The sequence below is a fragment of the Acomys russatus genome, chromosome 29, assembly GCF_903995435.1.
Source record: "Acomys russatus chromosome 29, mAcoRus1.1, whole genome shotgun sequence".
Classification (NCBI taxonomy): Eukaryota; Metazoa; Chordata; class Mammalia; order Rodentia; family Muridae; genus Acomys; species Acomys russatus.
Genome location: NC_067165.1, coordinates 11,702,911 through 11,715,818, shown reverse-complemented (window position 1 = coordinate 11,715,818; position 12,908 = coordinate 11,702,911). Strand labels below are relative to the sequence as shown.

Genomic DNA, 12,908 nt, shown 5'->3' with positions numbered 1-12,908 from the left:
CCCCCACCTGCAGGTCTCTGTCGAGAACGCGGAAGAGGCGGGGTTAGACTGGAGGGGGAGGGCCTGGGCAGAAAGGGGCGTGAGGGGAGGAGTCACGCCTGCGCCCTGGGGGCCAAACGTGGCAAGAGGCAAGCGCTGGGGCGGCCTATCTGAGCTTTGGCAGGTTGCTGCTGGCTAGTGTGTCTTAAATTTTTCAAGTGGAAAGAGGAAGACCCCTCATGTGCCAATAGTTGCTTCTGCGAGCCAGGACAGAGCCTTGTTATGAACCTGAGGGCAGCTTTGTTAAGTGAAGTTTATTTTGAGACAAGGCCTTGCGATTTACCCTGGCCTCAGTCTGACTCAGTCTCCAGAGTTGTGTGATTACAGACGCACACCACCAGGCATGCCTATACAATTTCTATAAAGGTCTGTGTATACAGGATTTCACGAGGGTTTGAATAAAATACTACTTTCAGTAATTAAAACCTTTTTGTTTTTTGAAACAGTCTCACTAGATAGCCCTGGCTGTCCTAGAACTGACTATGTAGGCCAGGCTGGTCTCAAACTTACCTGTGCCTCCCGAGTGCTGGGATTAAAGGCGTGTGCCACTAAACCAGTTAAAACAAATGTTGTTAAAGATCTTTTTCTTCTGCCGTGTGTGTGTGTGTGTGTGTGTGTGTGTGTGTGTGTGTGTGTGTGTGTGTGTGTGTGTACTAATTAGATTAGCACCTCAACCAGTCTCCCTGCCTCACTTCCACAGGCTGCAGGTGCCTGAGAGGGGAGGACCACTGCTTGGCTTCAGTTCCGGGTTCTGACGTAGTTTTCCCTGTGTGGTGAAGTAAACATCTCTATCCCATTCAGTACTGTTGTTTGGGTCTGGTGAGCAAGGCTCTTAAAGAGCTTCTAGGTTTCCCACCACTCGTCTCGAAAACATTTGTTCTCTCTTCTCTTCTGGTCGGTGTGTTTAACTATCTTGATGAAGATTGGAAAGGGGTGTCTTCTCTCACCCCTTTTGTATTTAGTCTATTTTCTATTTGAGTCCTACCCAAAGGCTGTATATTACAATCTCTTCCAATTATAACCTCCCAGGCCCACTAAGCATCATGTCCTTACAGGCCTTTCTAGTTTACTCCCCAACTCTTAATGGCCAACTGGTCCCGAGTCACTCAGAAATATACTGAGGTCCAGAGTCTCAGAGTTACTAGCCCCCACTCCCGCACGTCTCCCCACATGTGGTAACCTTGATTAATTAACATTGGATGAGGATTTTTCGGGTGGGTGGGTGGCTCCCAGGAAGGAGGGCAAACCATGCAGAACTCAGACCTTCTGGATTATTCTACTACATCCCATAACTCCATAGTGTGGCAGCAGGGGACATTCACGAAAGCCACAGGCCGTTCAACATCATTTCCTCAGTGGGGGATGTTCTGCCCCAGGGAGGAGAGCATAGCTTATTTTCTGTTCTCTGACCCAAAGATTGGTGCAGATCCTGAGCCGACAGAACGACAAAGGCCTGGCTTTGCTAGGCTCTGCCTGTTTGAGTGAGAGAGTCTCTTTTCTCTCATGACTCAGGTGGACATTTTTCCCTCTTTGTCCTCTAAACGCCCCTCTCAAGTCTCTTAAAGCAAGTGCGCGCGCGTGCATATGTGCTTCCTAATGTATTTCCAGACACCTCAACTTTGAGATAAATCTCTTACTTCCATAATATATGTGGACTTGCTAACAGTTAAAACGTCCAGTGACCAAAGAGATAATGGTTTGTAACAGGTTTGAGAACACCACTTTTAGAATGCTGGGCTCTGGGCATTAGGAAGGGCAGCAAGACTGTGGGCAGCAGGTGCCCTTATCCACTGAGTCAACTTGCTAGACCACCACTTCCTCCTCTTCTTCTTTTTTGGTTTTTCAAGACAGGGTTTCTCTGTGTAGCCTTAGCTGTCCTGGACTAACTTTGTAGACCAGGCTAGCCTCAAACTCACAGAGATCCACCTGCCTCTGCCTCCCAAGTGCTGGGATTAAAGGCGTGCGCCACCACCGCCCGGTTTAGGCCACCACTTCTGACCGTAGAATAGACTGGAAGTGGTTTAGAGAGACCTTGTCATGTGACCTTGGGAGCTGGCTGGCGCTAGAGGTCAGGCTTCTGCCTGAATCTGGAAGAGATGCTGAGGGCTGGAAGAAAAGCCAGGCTAAAGAGAGACTTGATCGTAATTCAAGTGATTGTTTGGACCATAAGATGTACTTACCCCCCCCAAAAGTGTGTGGGGGAATTAGGGTGTGCCTTATGGTCTGGTTGCTGCTTTTACTGTTTTTCTTGTTTTAAATATTTATTCATTATATATATATATATATAGTGTTCTGCCTACATGTGTGCCTGCATGCTGGAAAAGGCACCAGATCACATCATAGATGGCTGTGAGCCACCATATGGTTGCTGGGAATTGAACTCAGGACCTTTGGAAGAACAGCCAGTGCTCTTAACCTCTGAGCCATCTCTCCAGCCCTGCTTTTACTGTTTTTCTTGTTTTACTTATGTTAGAATTCTGCTTCAGTCTGCCTACCTGTGATGTCATTGCTTACCTAACACAGTGTGGCCCTGCCTAGGGCTATATAAAAGGACAGTCCTACCTAGCCCCTCTCTCTTACTCTTCTCCTCACTCTCCCTCTACACACTACCCCACCCCCGTACCCCTCCTCCCTTTCTTTCTCTCCCCATGCTCATTTAATAAACTCCTCATAACATAGCATCTGGCATCTTCTTTTCTTTTCTTTTGGTTTTTCGAGACCAGGTTTCTCTGTGTAGCCTTGGCTGTCCTGGACTCTCATTGTAGACCAGGCTGGCCTCGAACTTACCGGGATCCACCTGCCTCTCCCTCCGAGTGCTGGGATTAAAGGTGTGCGCCAACACCACTCGACTTATTTTCTTATTTTTAAAAATCATAACAACTTCTCTAAACACTGGGTATGTCTTATGGTCTGAAAAAATACAGTAAGTATGAGCCGAACATGAGCACATTTATGTACATTCACAGGTTGAGAAAGAAGGAGCCTGGCGGCCATTCACACCTCCAATCACAGTACCCAGGAGACAGAGGAGGGTGGAGCCCTGTGAGTTTGAGGCCAGCTTACAACCGTGAGTCTATAGGATGAGTTCCAGGCTAGCCAGCATTATATAAGAGGACTCTGCCTCAAAACCACAACAAAACCATTACTGTGTTATGTGCTGCTGCGTATGTGTGGGTACACATGCCAGAGTGGTGTCTCTCCTTCAGGCTCTACATGGTCCTGAGAAACAAACTTGGCTCATCAAGCTTGCATTGTTGGGCAGCAAGTGCCTTTATCCACTGAGCCATCTTTCTAGCCCCACCACTTCTGAAGTGGTTCAGAGGGAAGGTGCTTGCCACGGAACCTTGGAAGCCAGCTGGGGCCAGAGCTCAGGCCTCTGCCTCCCAGGTAGAGTCCCTGCTGGCTCCTTTGCAGCTATAGGAGGAGCCTTTGTTGATTCTGAGTGGCATGTGGCTGGGGGCAGCGAGTTCTAGCTACCTACTGGGAAACTGAAAACCTCTGGATTGAAACCTGCCCCTCTCCCCTGAGAGCGGCTTCCTGTCCTGTGACTGGGGTTGTGGTTGTATTTCCCACTGCTCTTTTAGCCATTGGTTTCTCCAAGCCATCCAGGTATGAACAGGAGAGCCAGTGTCAAGTGCCTCAACAAGGAAAGATTTACCCCCTCACACTGAGTTCCTTGAAGGCAAGGCCCTGCATGGCCCTCTGCTCCCCTCCTCAAGGCTCCTAACTTAGCTTGGTCTAGAATTCAGAGCCCTGGAAGAACTTGGGTGTCCTCACACTGGAGAGCTAGGTCTGTCATCACTGTGCCCTTATGGTCCAGGAGCTTAGGTCAGAATGTCTTTTTAGCCACTCTGGTGGCCTCTCCTACAATCTGTCAAGACCCATGTGGCACCCAGACCACAGCTTCCCACTACTGGTTGCTTTAGTTTGCATCTTTTATTTTACCAAAAATAGCAAAATCTTCCCTCTTTCACAAAAATAGATTTCCCTCCCCCACCATCATCCCTTTTCACAGCCTGGATTTCAGAGTATATTCTGCAGCCCTGTGTGGAGGAGTCTCCCACTCTCCTCAGTTCTGAACTACTGCCAAAGCTGTAGGCCTTGGGGACTTTTCTGGAGACAGCAGAGTGAGACGTTGCAGGTCCTGCCGGTCTGGAGAGCACCGCTGTCTCTCTGGAGGGCAGGCAGTCCCTTAGCCATAAGGAGGGGCCTGGTTTTGAAGGTTTGTCTCAGCAGCCAACCCAGGCGTGGTGGGGCTCTCTGGCACCAGGCTAAAAATCCTGGAGAGTGTCTGACAACCCCTATTTCCACATGCATCTAGGTGTGGCAATCAGCAGGCCCGAGAGAAGTCAAGAGCCTTGGCTTTTATGCAGGTTTTGGCTTCCTCTTCTGCACAGTGAGAGACAGGATTCTTCTGTGGCTTCTTGTCCTCCATCCTAGCCTCTCAGAATAAAGGCTCTAGAAGGGCAGAGACCTGTTTCTGCCATGGTTTTCCTACCTGTGAATATGTGCACAGGCTCAGCATGGAAGTGCTGAGTAATGGCTACCGAACGAGCATCCCAGACTCCTCCAGCTCTGAGAAGCAGGAATGTGAGGGATGGTTGGGTGGAGGCAGGTATCTTTAGGATGGAAAGGTCTCCATCAGCTACATGGTCCTCAGAGTCCTGATATAGGAGAAGAGACTCTGGATTCCCCGATTCAAGTTCCAGTGGCTCTCTGGTCTGGAGGGCTATTTTGTGCTGGCCTTCAGTCACATCAGTAGGTTCTGGGTTCGAGACTGAAGTCCAAGTTCAAGATCCAGGGCCCTTTGTGGGCATGAGGGATCAATCTCAACCCTCAAGAGGCTTCCGGTTTGTTTTCTTTAGACAGGGTTTCTTGATGTAACCCTGGCTGTCCTGGACTCCCTCTGTAGACCAGGCTGGCCTTGAACTCTATGTCTGCCTCCTAAGTGCTAAGATTAAGGGCATGAGCCACCACTGCCCAGCTTAGAGATTTATGATATCAGCCCTTCTGGAGGCAGAGAGATGAGTGAAATGACAATTCATGGACATCCTTGGCTGAACAAAGCAGCACATATGGTGGTAGGTCAGAGGTTTAAGGAACTCAAGGCAAAGCTGTACTTCCTAACCTTTACCCAACTGCTTGGGACTCCTGTTGATAGAAAATGGTAGTCTAGAAGATTCAGAGGTACAGTTCTGTCTACATGTACATGGTCAGAGCTGAGTTGGGTCACTAAAGTTGCCATCATTCCTATAATAATCATGGATTTATGGTCAGCCTGCCCATCCGTCTATCCGTCCATCTATCCATCCATCCATATAGCATGAGGAGGGCCTACTATGTGCCAAGAAAGACCTGGATCCCTCAGACAAATCCCACAGTCAATTCACATGTGCATGTGTGCGTGCACGCACACACACACACATACACATACACACAGACATACACACCCCTGCTCAGATACAGGCACTCACTCTCTTATAATTTTCTTGTCCTCACTTCAGCCACACCCATATTCCCCCACACACCTCTAGGAACCACCATGGTTGGGTGAAAGGGTGAAGTATCAGAGCAGAAACCTGGTAGTGTACCCAACTCTTGGACTTGATGTGAGGGGCTAAACTCCTCCTTTCCTTCTGTGGCTCACTTGAAGCCCTCCCTTCTCCATGCATGCAGGGACACACAGACTTCTGAGAAGTCCAGAGGTGTTGGGTATATAGAGGTGTCCTATAGGCCTTCAGGTTGCTTTACCAAAGGCTCCTAAGGGGCCCCTCTCCCAGCTACACTGTGTTCAGATGGTCCATCTCATAGGCAACAACATCCAGATCTGGACTCAGTGACAGATCCGTTCTGTCATCTCCCTCTGTAGAGACACAAAGTAAGGAAGGGTTAGTTTGATCTCAGCCTGCCGGGCAACTCCTTGCCAAATCAATGGGTTTATTGAGCCTGACTCCACCCCCCCCCCCCAGCTGCAAACCATAGCAGCAGAACTGGATTTGTAAACTGACATCTCCATGAACACTCTACGAGAGCACAGAACCCACTGTTGAGTGAGTTGCCCCCCTCACTTACCCACCTGGCATAGGAGTTTCATACAGATCTTTCGGATCTGGGCGTTTAGAGGCTAGCATCGGCAGGGAAGGGCAGTGGAGACTTGGCCTTACCAATGGCTCTAGTTCCCTCTGGTCCACCAGGCTGAACTCCTGGATAAAGTAGTAAAAGTGCTTGTAGCAGGTGTTGACGTGCGCCTCCGCCCCCATGCTAAGGATGCTGTCGAAGTGGTGGATGTAGACATGGACAAAGACGCGGAAGAGGCGGGTCAGGATCTTGGTGCAGACCTGCTGGAAGTTCTTGGGGAAGGGAACTCCTGGCAATGGAGGGGGGTGGAAGAGGGATCAAAATCCTAGGGACGAACGCTGCCCCTCCCCACAGGCAGCCTTTACCCCTCCTTAGCACAGGACCCATAGAGAAAGGCAGAGCAAGAGTTTGGCTTTTTCCTATACTTTTCTTTTCTGGGTGGGAGAAGTGTTGGGAATTGAACCCAGGAATTTATTCACACCATTGAGCTCTAACCCTAGCCCCCATCTTTCCTTTTTTTTTTTTTTTTTCTGGAGACAGGGTTTCTCTGTGTAGTTCTGACTGTCCTGGACTCGCTTTGCAGACTAGGCTGGCCTCAAACTCATAGCAATAAGCCTGCCTCTGCCTCCCGAGTGCTGGGATTAAAGACGTGCGGCACCATGTCCAGCCTCCATCTTCCTTTTTAAATGAAGCACATATCTGAAAATGCCTTCTCCTTGCTGGATCACCTTCCACATTTCCCACTGCTTAAAGCAAGGCTTGGCAAGCTTGTCACTGGCCAGTCTGCCTCAGACCACAGTGAAAATTATGGCCTAACCTCTCTCCCCAGACACGTGCATGCCTGCAGAGATATGCACATCACTTTCTCCTACATAGCCCAGTGGGAGGTTGTCAGCATAGGGGGGCTGTTTATTTTTTTAAATCACGGGCCTTCAGGGTTAAGTCTTAGTATCCCAGCATGCACGGAGCAAAGCCTTTATGAGACAATCCTGACTGCCCTCTCCAGCCACACCCTCAGTTCCCCTGCTCACTATTCTCATAGCTGGCTCATGGGTCCCCCAACCCCCATCACACCCCCTACCCCCTGCCACCCCCAACCCGATGCTAACACTTCAGGAACTGCTCCAGATATCACTCATTCCTTGAGCTATCCAATAGCATGAAGAGCTTTCCCTTGGTGAGCCCAGCCCTGAGCTGGGCCCTTTGTACCTCTGCCCTATTGTGCTCATAGGTCTGGTAGCCATTCTAGATATGATAAAATGCAGGCAATGTGTAGAGGTGAAGGCACTTGCCTGAGGACACGTAATTATTAATTAGTCCAGACTGGAGGCAGGATTCAATCCCTCCCTCTGTGCACAGTTTTGCCTCTCAGAGATAAATGGTACAGATCCTGCCTGTCCAGAAAAGGCCACGAGAACCACGGGAAGGCAATGTGTGCACAGGCCCCACATCCGAGGCAGGGATCCTGGTGGCTTACATCCTCTTTTCTGCTATGACAAAATCATCCAGTCATCTGGTTAAAAGTTTACCCGGGGCTCACAGACCCAGGGATGTAGGCTAGAGGGAATAAAAGCCAGGATCAGATCCAGCCCTACTCCACACACCTCCACACATCTTCCTTCTCACTGCTCTTTGGGAGCTTGCACTCTGCCTCTCTGAGAGCCCAGCTTGGTCCCCACACTCATTGTACCCATCTAGACCCTGGCACCTGGGCCCACAACACCTGAGCTCTACTTCTGAACCCTTTTCTATTCAATGTGCTTTCCATTGTTCGCCTCAGTTTCCTCCAGTGTAAAACAAATGGGCCAGTTGTACACAACTGTGCAGGAAATGGCAGCCACAGCTGGGGAGGATGGTGACTCAGTGCCCAGCTTTCCTCAGCACTGGGACTTCTTCCCTCTGGGCTTGACCATGTGCCCCACCCATTTGAATCTCTATAGCCCAGGTGGGTGCTGGGACCCAGGTTGCAGGTGGAGCTTCTGTGATGAACTTAGCTCAACACCTGGGTGGGGAACCTGGGCCAGGGTGACAGTGTTCATCTCCTTCCCTCCCCTCCCCCCCAGGCCCTGCTGAGATACGAAAAGGACCCACAGCCTGAACCTGACAATGGAGCACCAAACCAGTCTGAGGGAAAGATACCTTTTGGGCTGATCCAGCTTCCAATCCGTCCCTTTCCTGGAGCCAGGATTCACAGTGGACTCTCAGGAGGCTGGAAGCCAGATCAGCCCAAACTGATATAAACAAGTAATAAAAACATATCACTTGTTCTGGAAAGTGGAGAAACATTGTTTGTGGTCATGTTGGGATAATATGCAGTGGAACAAACACTCATGCTTTGGACATGAGGTTCTCCGAATGGGAGTCAGACAGTCCTTGTTAAATGTTTGACCCTGCCTCAACTGGTTTCCTCTTCTACAATATGGGAATGACCATCCCTGGCTATGCAAACTCTCCAGCGAGAGGGTGCTCACCAACACGTGTAGGAAAGACATCCTCATCATTGATGAGACCCTCGATCCAATCCATGAGCAGTGCCATATAGCGGGGTGCTGAGAGCTTGGCAGGCCTCCGGTACTGGCGCTCGTCCTGCCAGCGGTACTCATAGCGGGGCCCACCAGCCATGACTGGGCAGCTGGACTCACTGCAGTGCTCAGCCATGGTGCCATAGATGAGATTGATACGGTTGAAGAAATCCACCACATGCACAGCGATCCAGTCATCGATGCTCTCACCAGGAGGCAGCCTCACCACAGTCCGAAGGTCCAGGCCGGACTTGAGTGACGCTTGTGCCTTCTTATATAGCTCAAAGCGTTGTGTGCCAGGCTCGAAGCGCTTCCGGGGCCGGAAAGTCTTGTCCTTAGCAAATACCTGCTTCAGACACAGTGCCATGGCCAGGCAGGTGGAGCTGGATGTGTAGGCGCAGGGACCTGAAGATGCCCAGACAAGGACAAGGGCAGGGGAAGTAGGTGGTCAGAGCCTTATACAGTGGGCTTTGGCATCCCACCACATCATTTTCCCCTTAGCTGTCATTCTTGGGGCAATTTCTTGACCTCAGTGAAACCTTCATCCCCTAGCAAGCATTGTCCCTCCACCCACCCCTGCAGCAGCCCCACCTGCCTTTTGTTTTCCTTACTTTCCTCCTGCTTTCTTTGAATATTGCAGAGGGTGTGGCCTGGGCTCCAAACAGGTGCTTACAGGGCAGTTGACCATTACAGAAGTGACAGAGGCTTCTGCAGGCCTCCCAGGGAACAGGGACCCCAGATAAGACGTTCTCTGGAAGCCCCAGAGGCCAGCTGTGTAGTGAGAGAGCCTGGCTGCACTGTGCTAGGAGTGAGGAGGGGTGGGCCCTGGACTTGGATTTCCTCTGGGATATCCCGAACGCCATCCGGCCATCGGGGATTCCCAGGGAGCAGAAGGGACTTTTCTACCGAAAATGTCCTTTTCTCTTTCTTTACTCTGAAAGAGGAAAGGGCCCTCATATAGCTAGCTGGGTGGCCTTAAGTGTGGCTGCAGGCTCTGCAGGAAGGGGAGGGTGGCAGGCCTAGAAGAGCACTACTTCCTGTCACAGAGACTAGAGTTCTTTCCCTCCAAGGCAACTTCCTTCACTCCTAAACCTGCATGAGCTGCTGCACCTGACACTCCATGGACTTCCAGCATGCCTACTGTGCTCCTGGCACCAGAAGCTGGGGGAGAAAGCAGCTAGCCCTTCTGGCTATCTGCTTTGCCTCTCAGAAGAGAACAGACTTCAGGGGGCATCAATCAGAGCCCCCAAAGTCCTGAGATCTCATCCTGGCTTCAAAGCTGACTTGTGTGCATCACCTGGATCAGTCCACGCAATCCTGATACAGTCAGGGTTCTGAGCATCTCAGGCATGGCATCGCCCCACCAATGCACACGAGCTATCAGGGAGCACAGAGCCAGGCAACTGCCAAGACTGGAACAGCCACAAGCCAAGCACAACCCGGACCACAGACTTAGACCACTAGGCTGTATAAACCAAATGAGCTTGGGTTCTGTGCTGAACTCTGACCTTGTTAGTCTAGCTCCACACTGAATGAGGCTTGAGACAGAGGCAGACAAAGCTTAGCCTTCATGTCAGACTGAGGCTTGACTTGGAAGCAGTTTCCTTTCTCGTTGATCAGTGCTGTGGCACAACTGGGAAGAGTGGTGGGATTAACGTGATTAGTTAGTGTGACCAGGGGCATGGTGCATAGAGGAATGCTACCTCTGTCAACAAGTCAAACTGACAGACATGTTTGGATCACAGCAGGCCGACAGAATGGAACAACCAGGAAAAAAAAAAAAACGAGAGCAGTTTGGAGAGTAGCGAGAGCTCCTGGCCTCTTGGAAGAAGCCTGAAGATGTGGAAGGCTGTCTCATTTATTCTGTGCCCCCAACTTCTTCCCAAAGAAATGCCAGGTTGGGACCTGAACTTCCTGAGTGAAAGCTCTGTACACTTAAGTTGCTGTCTCCCCTTTAAGCTCTTCCTGGGCACAGGCTTCCAAAACCACTCACTGCCGTCAGTGGGGTTTCTGGTCCTCTACCTCTGATTGGCCTCCCCATTACTGTTGTTACAGACTCTGACTCTCTCTCTCTCTTCCTCCTTCCCTCCCTCTCTCTCTGCCTTTCAACCACACCCCCTCCTTTCCTGCCCCACCCCCTTCAGCAGCCCTCCTGGGCTTCTCCTGGATCCCTGAGCATGTCCTCACTCTCTGGACTTCTCATCTGATTGCATGCTGCCTCCTCCAGATCTCAGCCTTGCGTAGCGGCTGTCCTTTGACTGCTTCTGTCCCTACCCCTTTCCAGATCACGGCAGGACTGGCATAAAGTTGGTCAGGCTTTAGGGAAAGCGCAGACTCAATTGTCTTGAAAGTAGTTGAAATGCAAGCATGGGGACCATTTGGATCTCCAGAACCCATAAAAAGCCTCCTGTAACCCCAGTGCTCTGGAGGTAGAGGCAGGGGATCCCTGTGGTAAGCTGGCTAGCTAGACTAGCCAGACTTGGGAAGGCCCAGGTTCAGCAAGACCTTGCTTTGGGCTGGTGACATGTTTCAATGGATACACTTGCTTTCCTGAGATTGATGCCTGGGACCAACATGGTAGAAGGAGAGCACTCCCACAAACTGTCTTTGACCTCCACATGTGCACTGTGGTACACAAACGTGCGCACACACATCAATAAATATAATTAATTTTTAAAAATAGACCTTGCCTCAATAAATGAAGTGAAAAGCAAGGGAGAAAGACAACTAATGTCAATGTTGGGCCTCCATACTTGCATGCCCACCCTTACATACTCACAATAACACACACACACACACACACCTTCTAGTTGAAAGAGCTCTGAGAAATCAAGTGGCACATTCCACACCAACAGATGGGGAAACTGAGGCCCAGAAAGAGGATCTGAAGAGCCTGGCTTTGCGTAGCAAGCTATAAGAAGTAGGGGTTTGGTATAAAGAGGGACTCAACTTATAACAAGGTACAAAGGACCCTTTTCCTACTCTGTCTGGACACTGGCCTGGTGTAGATGAGAGGTGTGTGTGGAGGGGGGGGAGAGCCCCACCTCCTTGCTGTAGAACTTTAAGGCAGGACTTTTCCTAGAAAGAGTAAAGTTGGAGGTGAGTACAGGAGGTAAGAGGGCAGTCCCCTCCTTGCTATGTCTGTTACTGCTGTCTTCTCTCCAGCCTCATGCCATCCCTGAGATTGCTTCTCATGGAGCCTCTGTTCCCCTTCCCCAAAGACCTCCACCGTAATTACTGGGTGGGGAAGTCACTAGTTTGCTCACTCTGTCACCAAGGATCTAATCTTCCCAAAGGAAGAGCAGAGACTGACTGACCCTGCCTGTTTCTAATACCTAGACCCCTGCCAGGGACACACAGGCCCCTCCCTTGGCCTGACTCACAAACAGCTAGAAGATTGCCCTAGTTTGAACTCAGAATCTAGCCTGCGCCTTGAGGTACAACATCTAAGTTTTAGATCCGAAGAGAAAAGTGGAAAAGAAAGACAGCTCTTCTCCAGCCAGAATCTCCCCCACCTAAGCCCCTAAAAGCCTTCCCCTTAGCTTCAGCTGTTAGGACCAAACAGGTCCTAGGACCCAGAGGAGCCAGCCTGACATTTCCGCTCCTGAAGACACGCCCCCCAACAGCCAACGCCACCGCCACCCCCACCCGTCTTGTCTTCGGACGCTGTGAATCTCGGACCCGGGGCTGAGGACTGTGGCCACCCTGCTTTCGGGCTGGGGTCGCTTCCAGAAGGTGCCTCGCGAGGACCTAGAAGAACTGAAAGTCGAAGCTAGACTGGGCCTGGGGGGCGCGGAGTCCGGGTGCTCACTCACGCGCTCCGCCTGGGTGGACAGCTCCAAGTCTCTGTCTGCGGGGCCCCACCGCAGCGCGCTGGGTTGTCCTCCCGCCTGTGATCCCGCCGGGCTAGTCTCAGCGCCCAGTCCGCCAGTCTGCTCCGGCGGCCGCCGTCCCGCCGCCCGTCCGCGAAGAGACGCCAGCTCCGCCCCGGGCTCAGCCACGCCGCGGCCACGGGGCGGGGAGGGGCGGGGAAAGGGACTCCCCCCCGTCCCAGGACACACACTCTGCTCTCCAGCCTTTCCGGGAAGTGGGAAGTCCGGTCGGGCTCTCAGTCTCCACGAGGGCAAAGGACTAACTTATCAGTCGCCCCAAGGGACCGTCTGGATATTCCTTAAGGAGGCAGCCTCAGATTTCTAGGCTGTAGAGTGGGAACAAGTCCAGCTTCCGCCTGAAGCAGAAAGAAAAAGGTCGTGGTTTAAACGTTTCCTA

At 51.2% G+C, this 12,908-nt stretch overlaps 1 protein-coding gene across 1 annotated transcript; it reads right to left on the bottom strand.

Moving 5' to 3' along the window:
- Positions 1 to 6,035: 6,035 nt before the first annotated feature.
- Mob3c (MOB kinase activator 3C) lies at positions 6,036 to 12,580 on the bottom strand. Its single transcript, XM_051171745.1, has 3 exons — positions 12,455 to 12,580; positions 8,589 to 9,044; positions 6,036 to 6,406 (listed from the first exon to the last, which is right to left on the bottom strand). The coding sequence occupies exons 2-3, from the start codon at positions 9,004 to 9,006 to the stop codon at positions 6,108 to 6,110; spliced, it is 717 nt and encodes a 238-aa protein (XP_051027702.1). The 5' UTR covers positions 9,007 to 9,044; positions 12,455 to 12,580; the 3' UTR covers positions 6,036 to 6,107.
- Between the last annotated feature and the right edge of the window lie 328 nt (positions 12,581 to 12,908).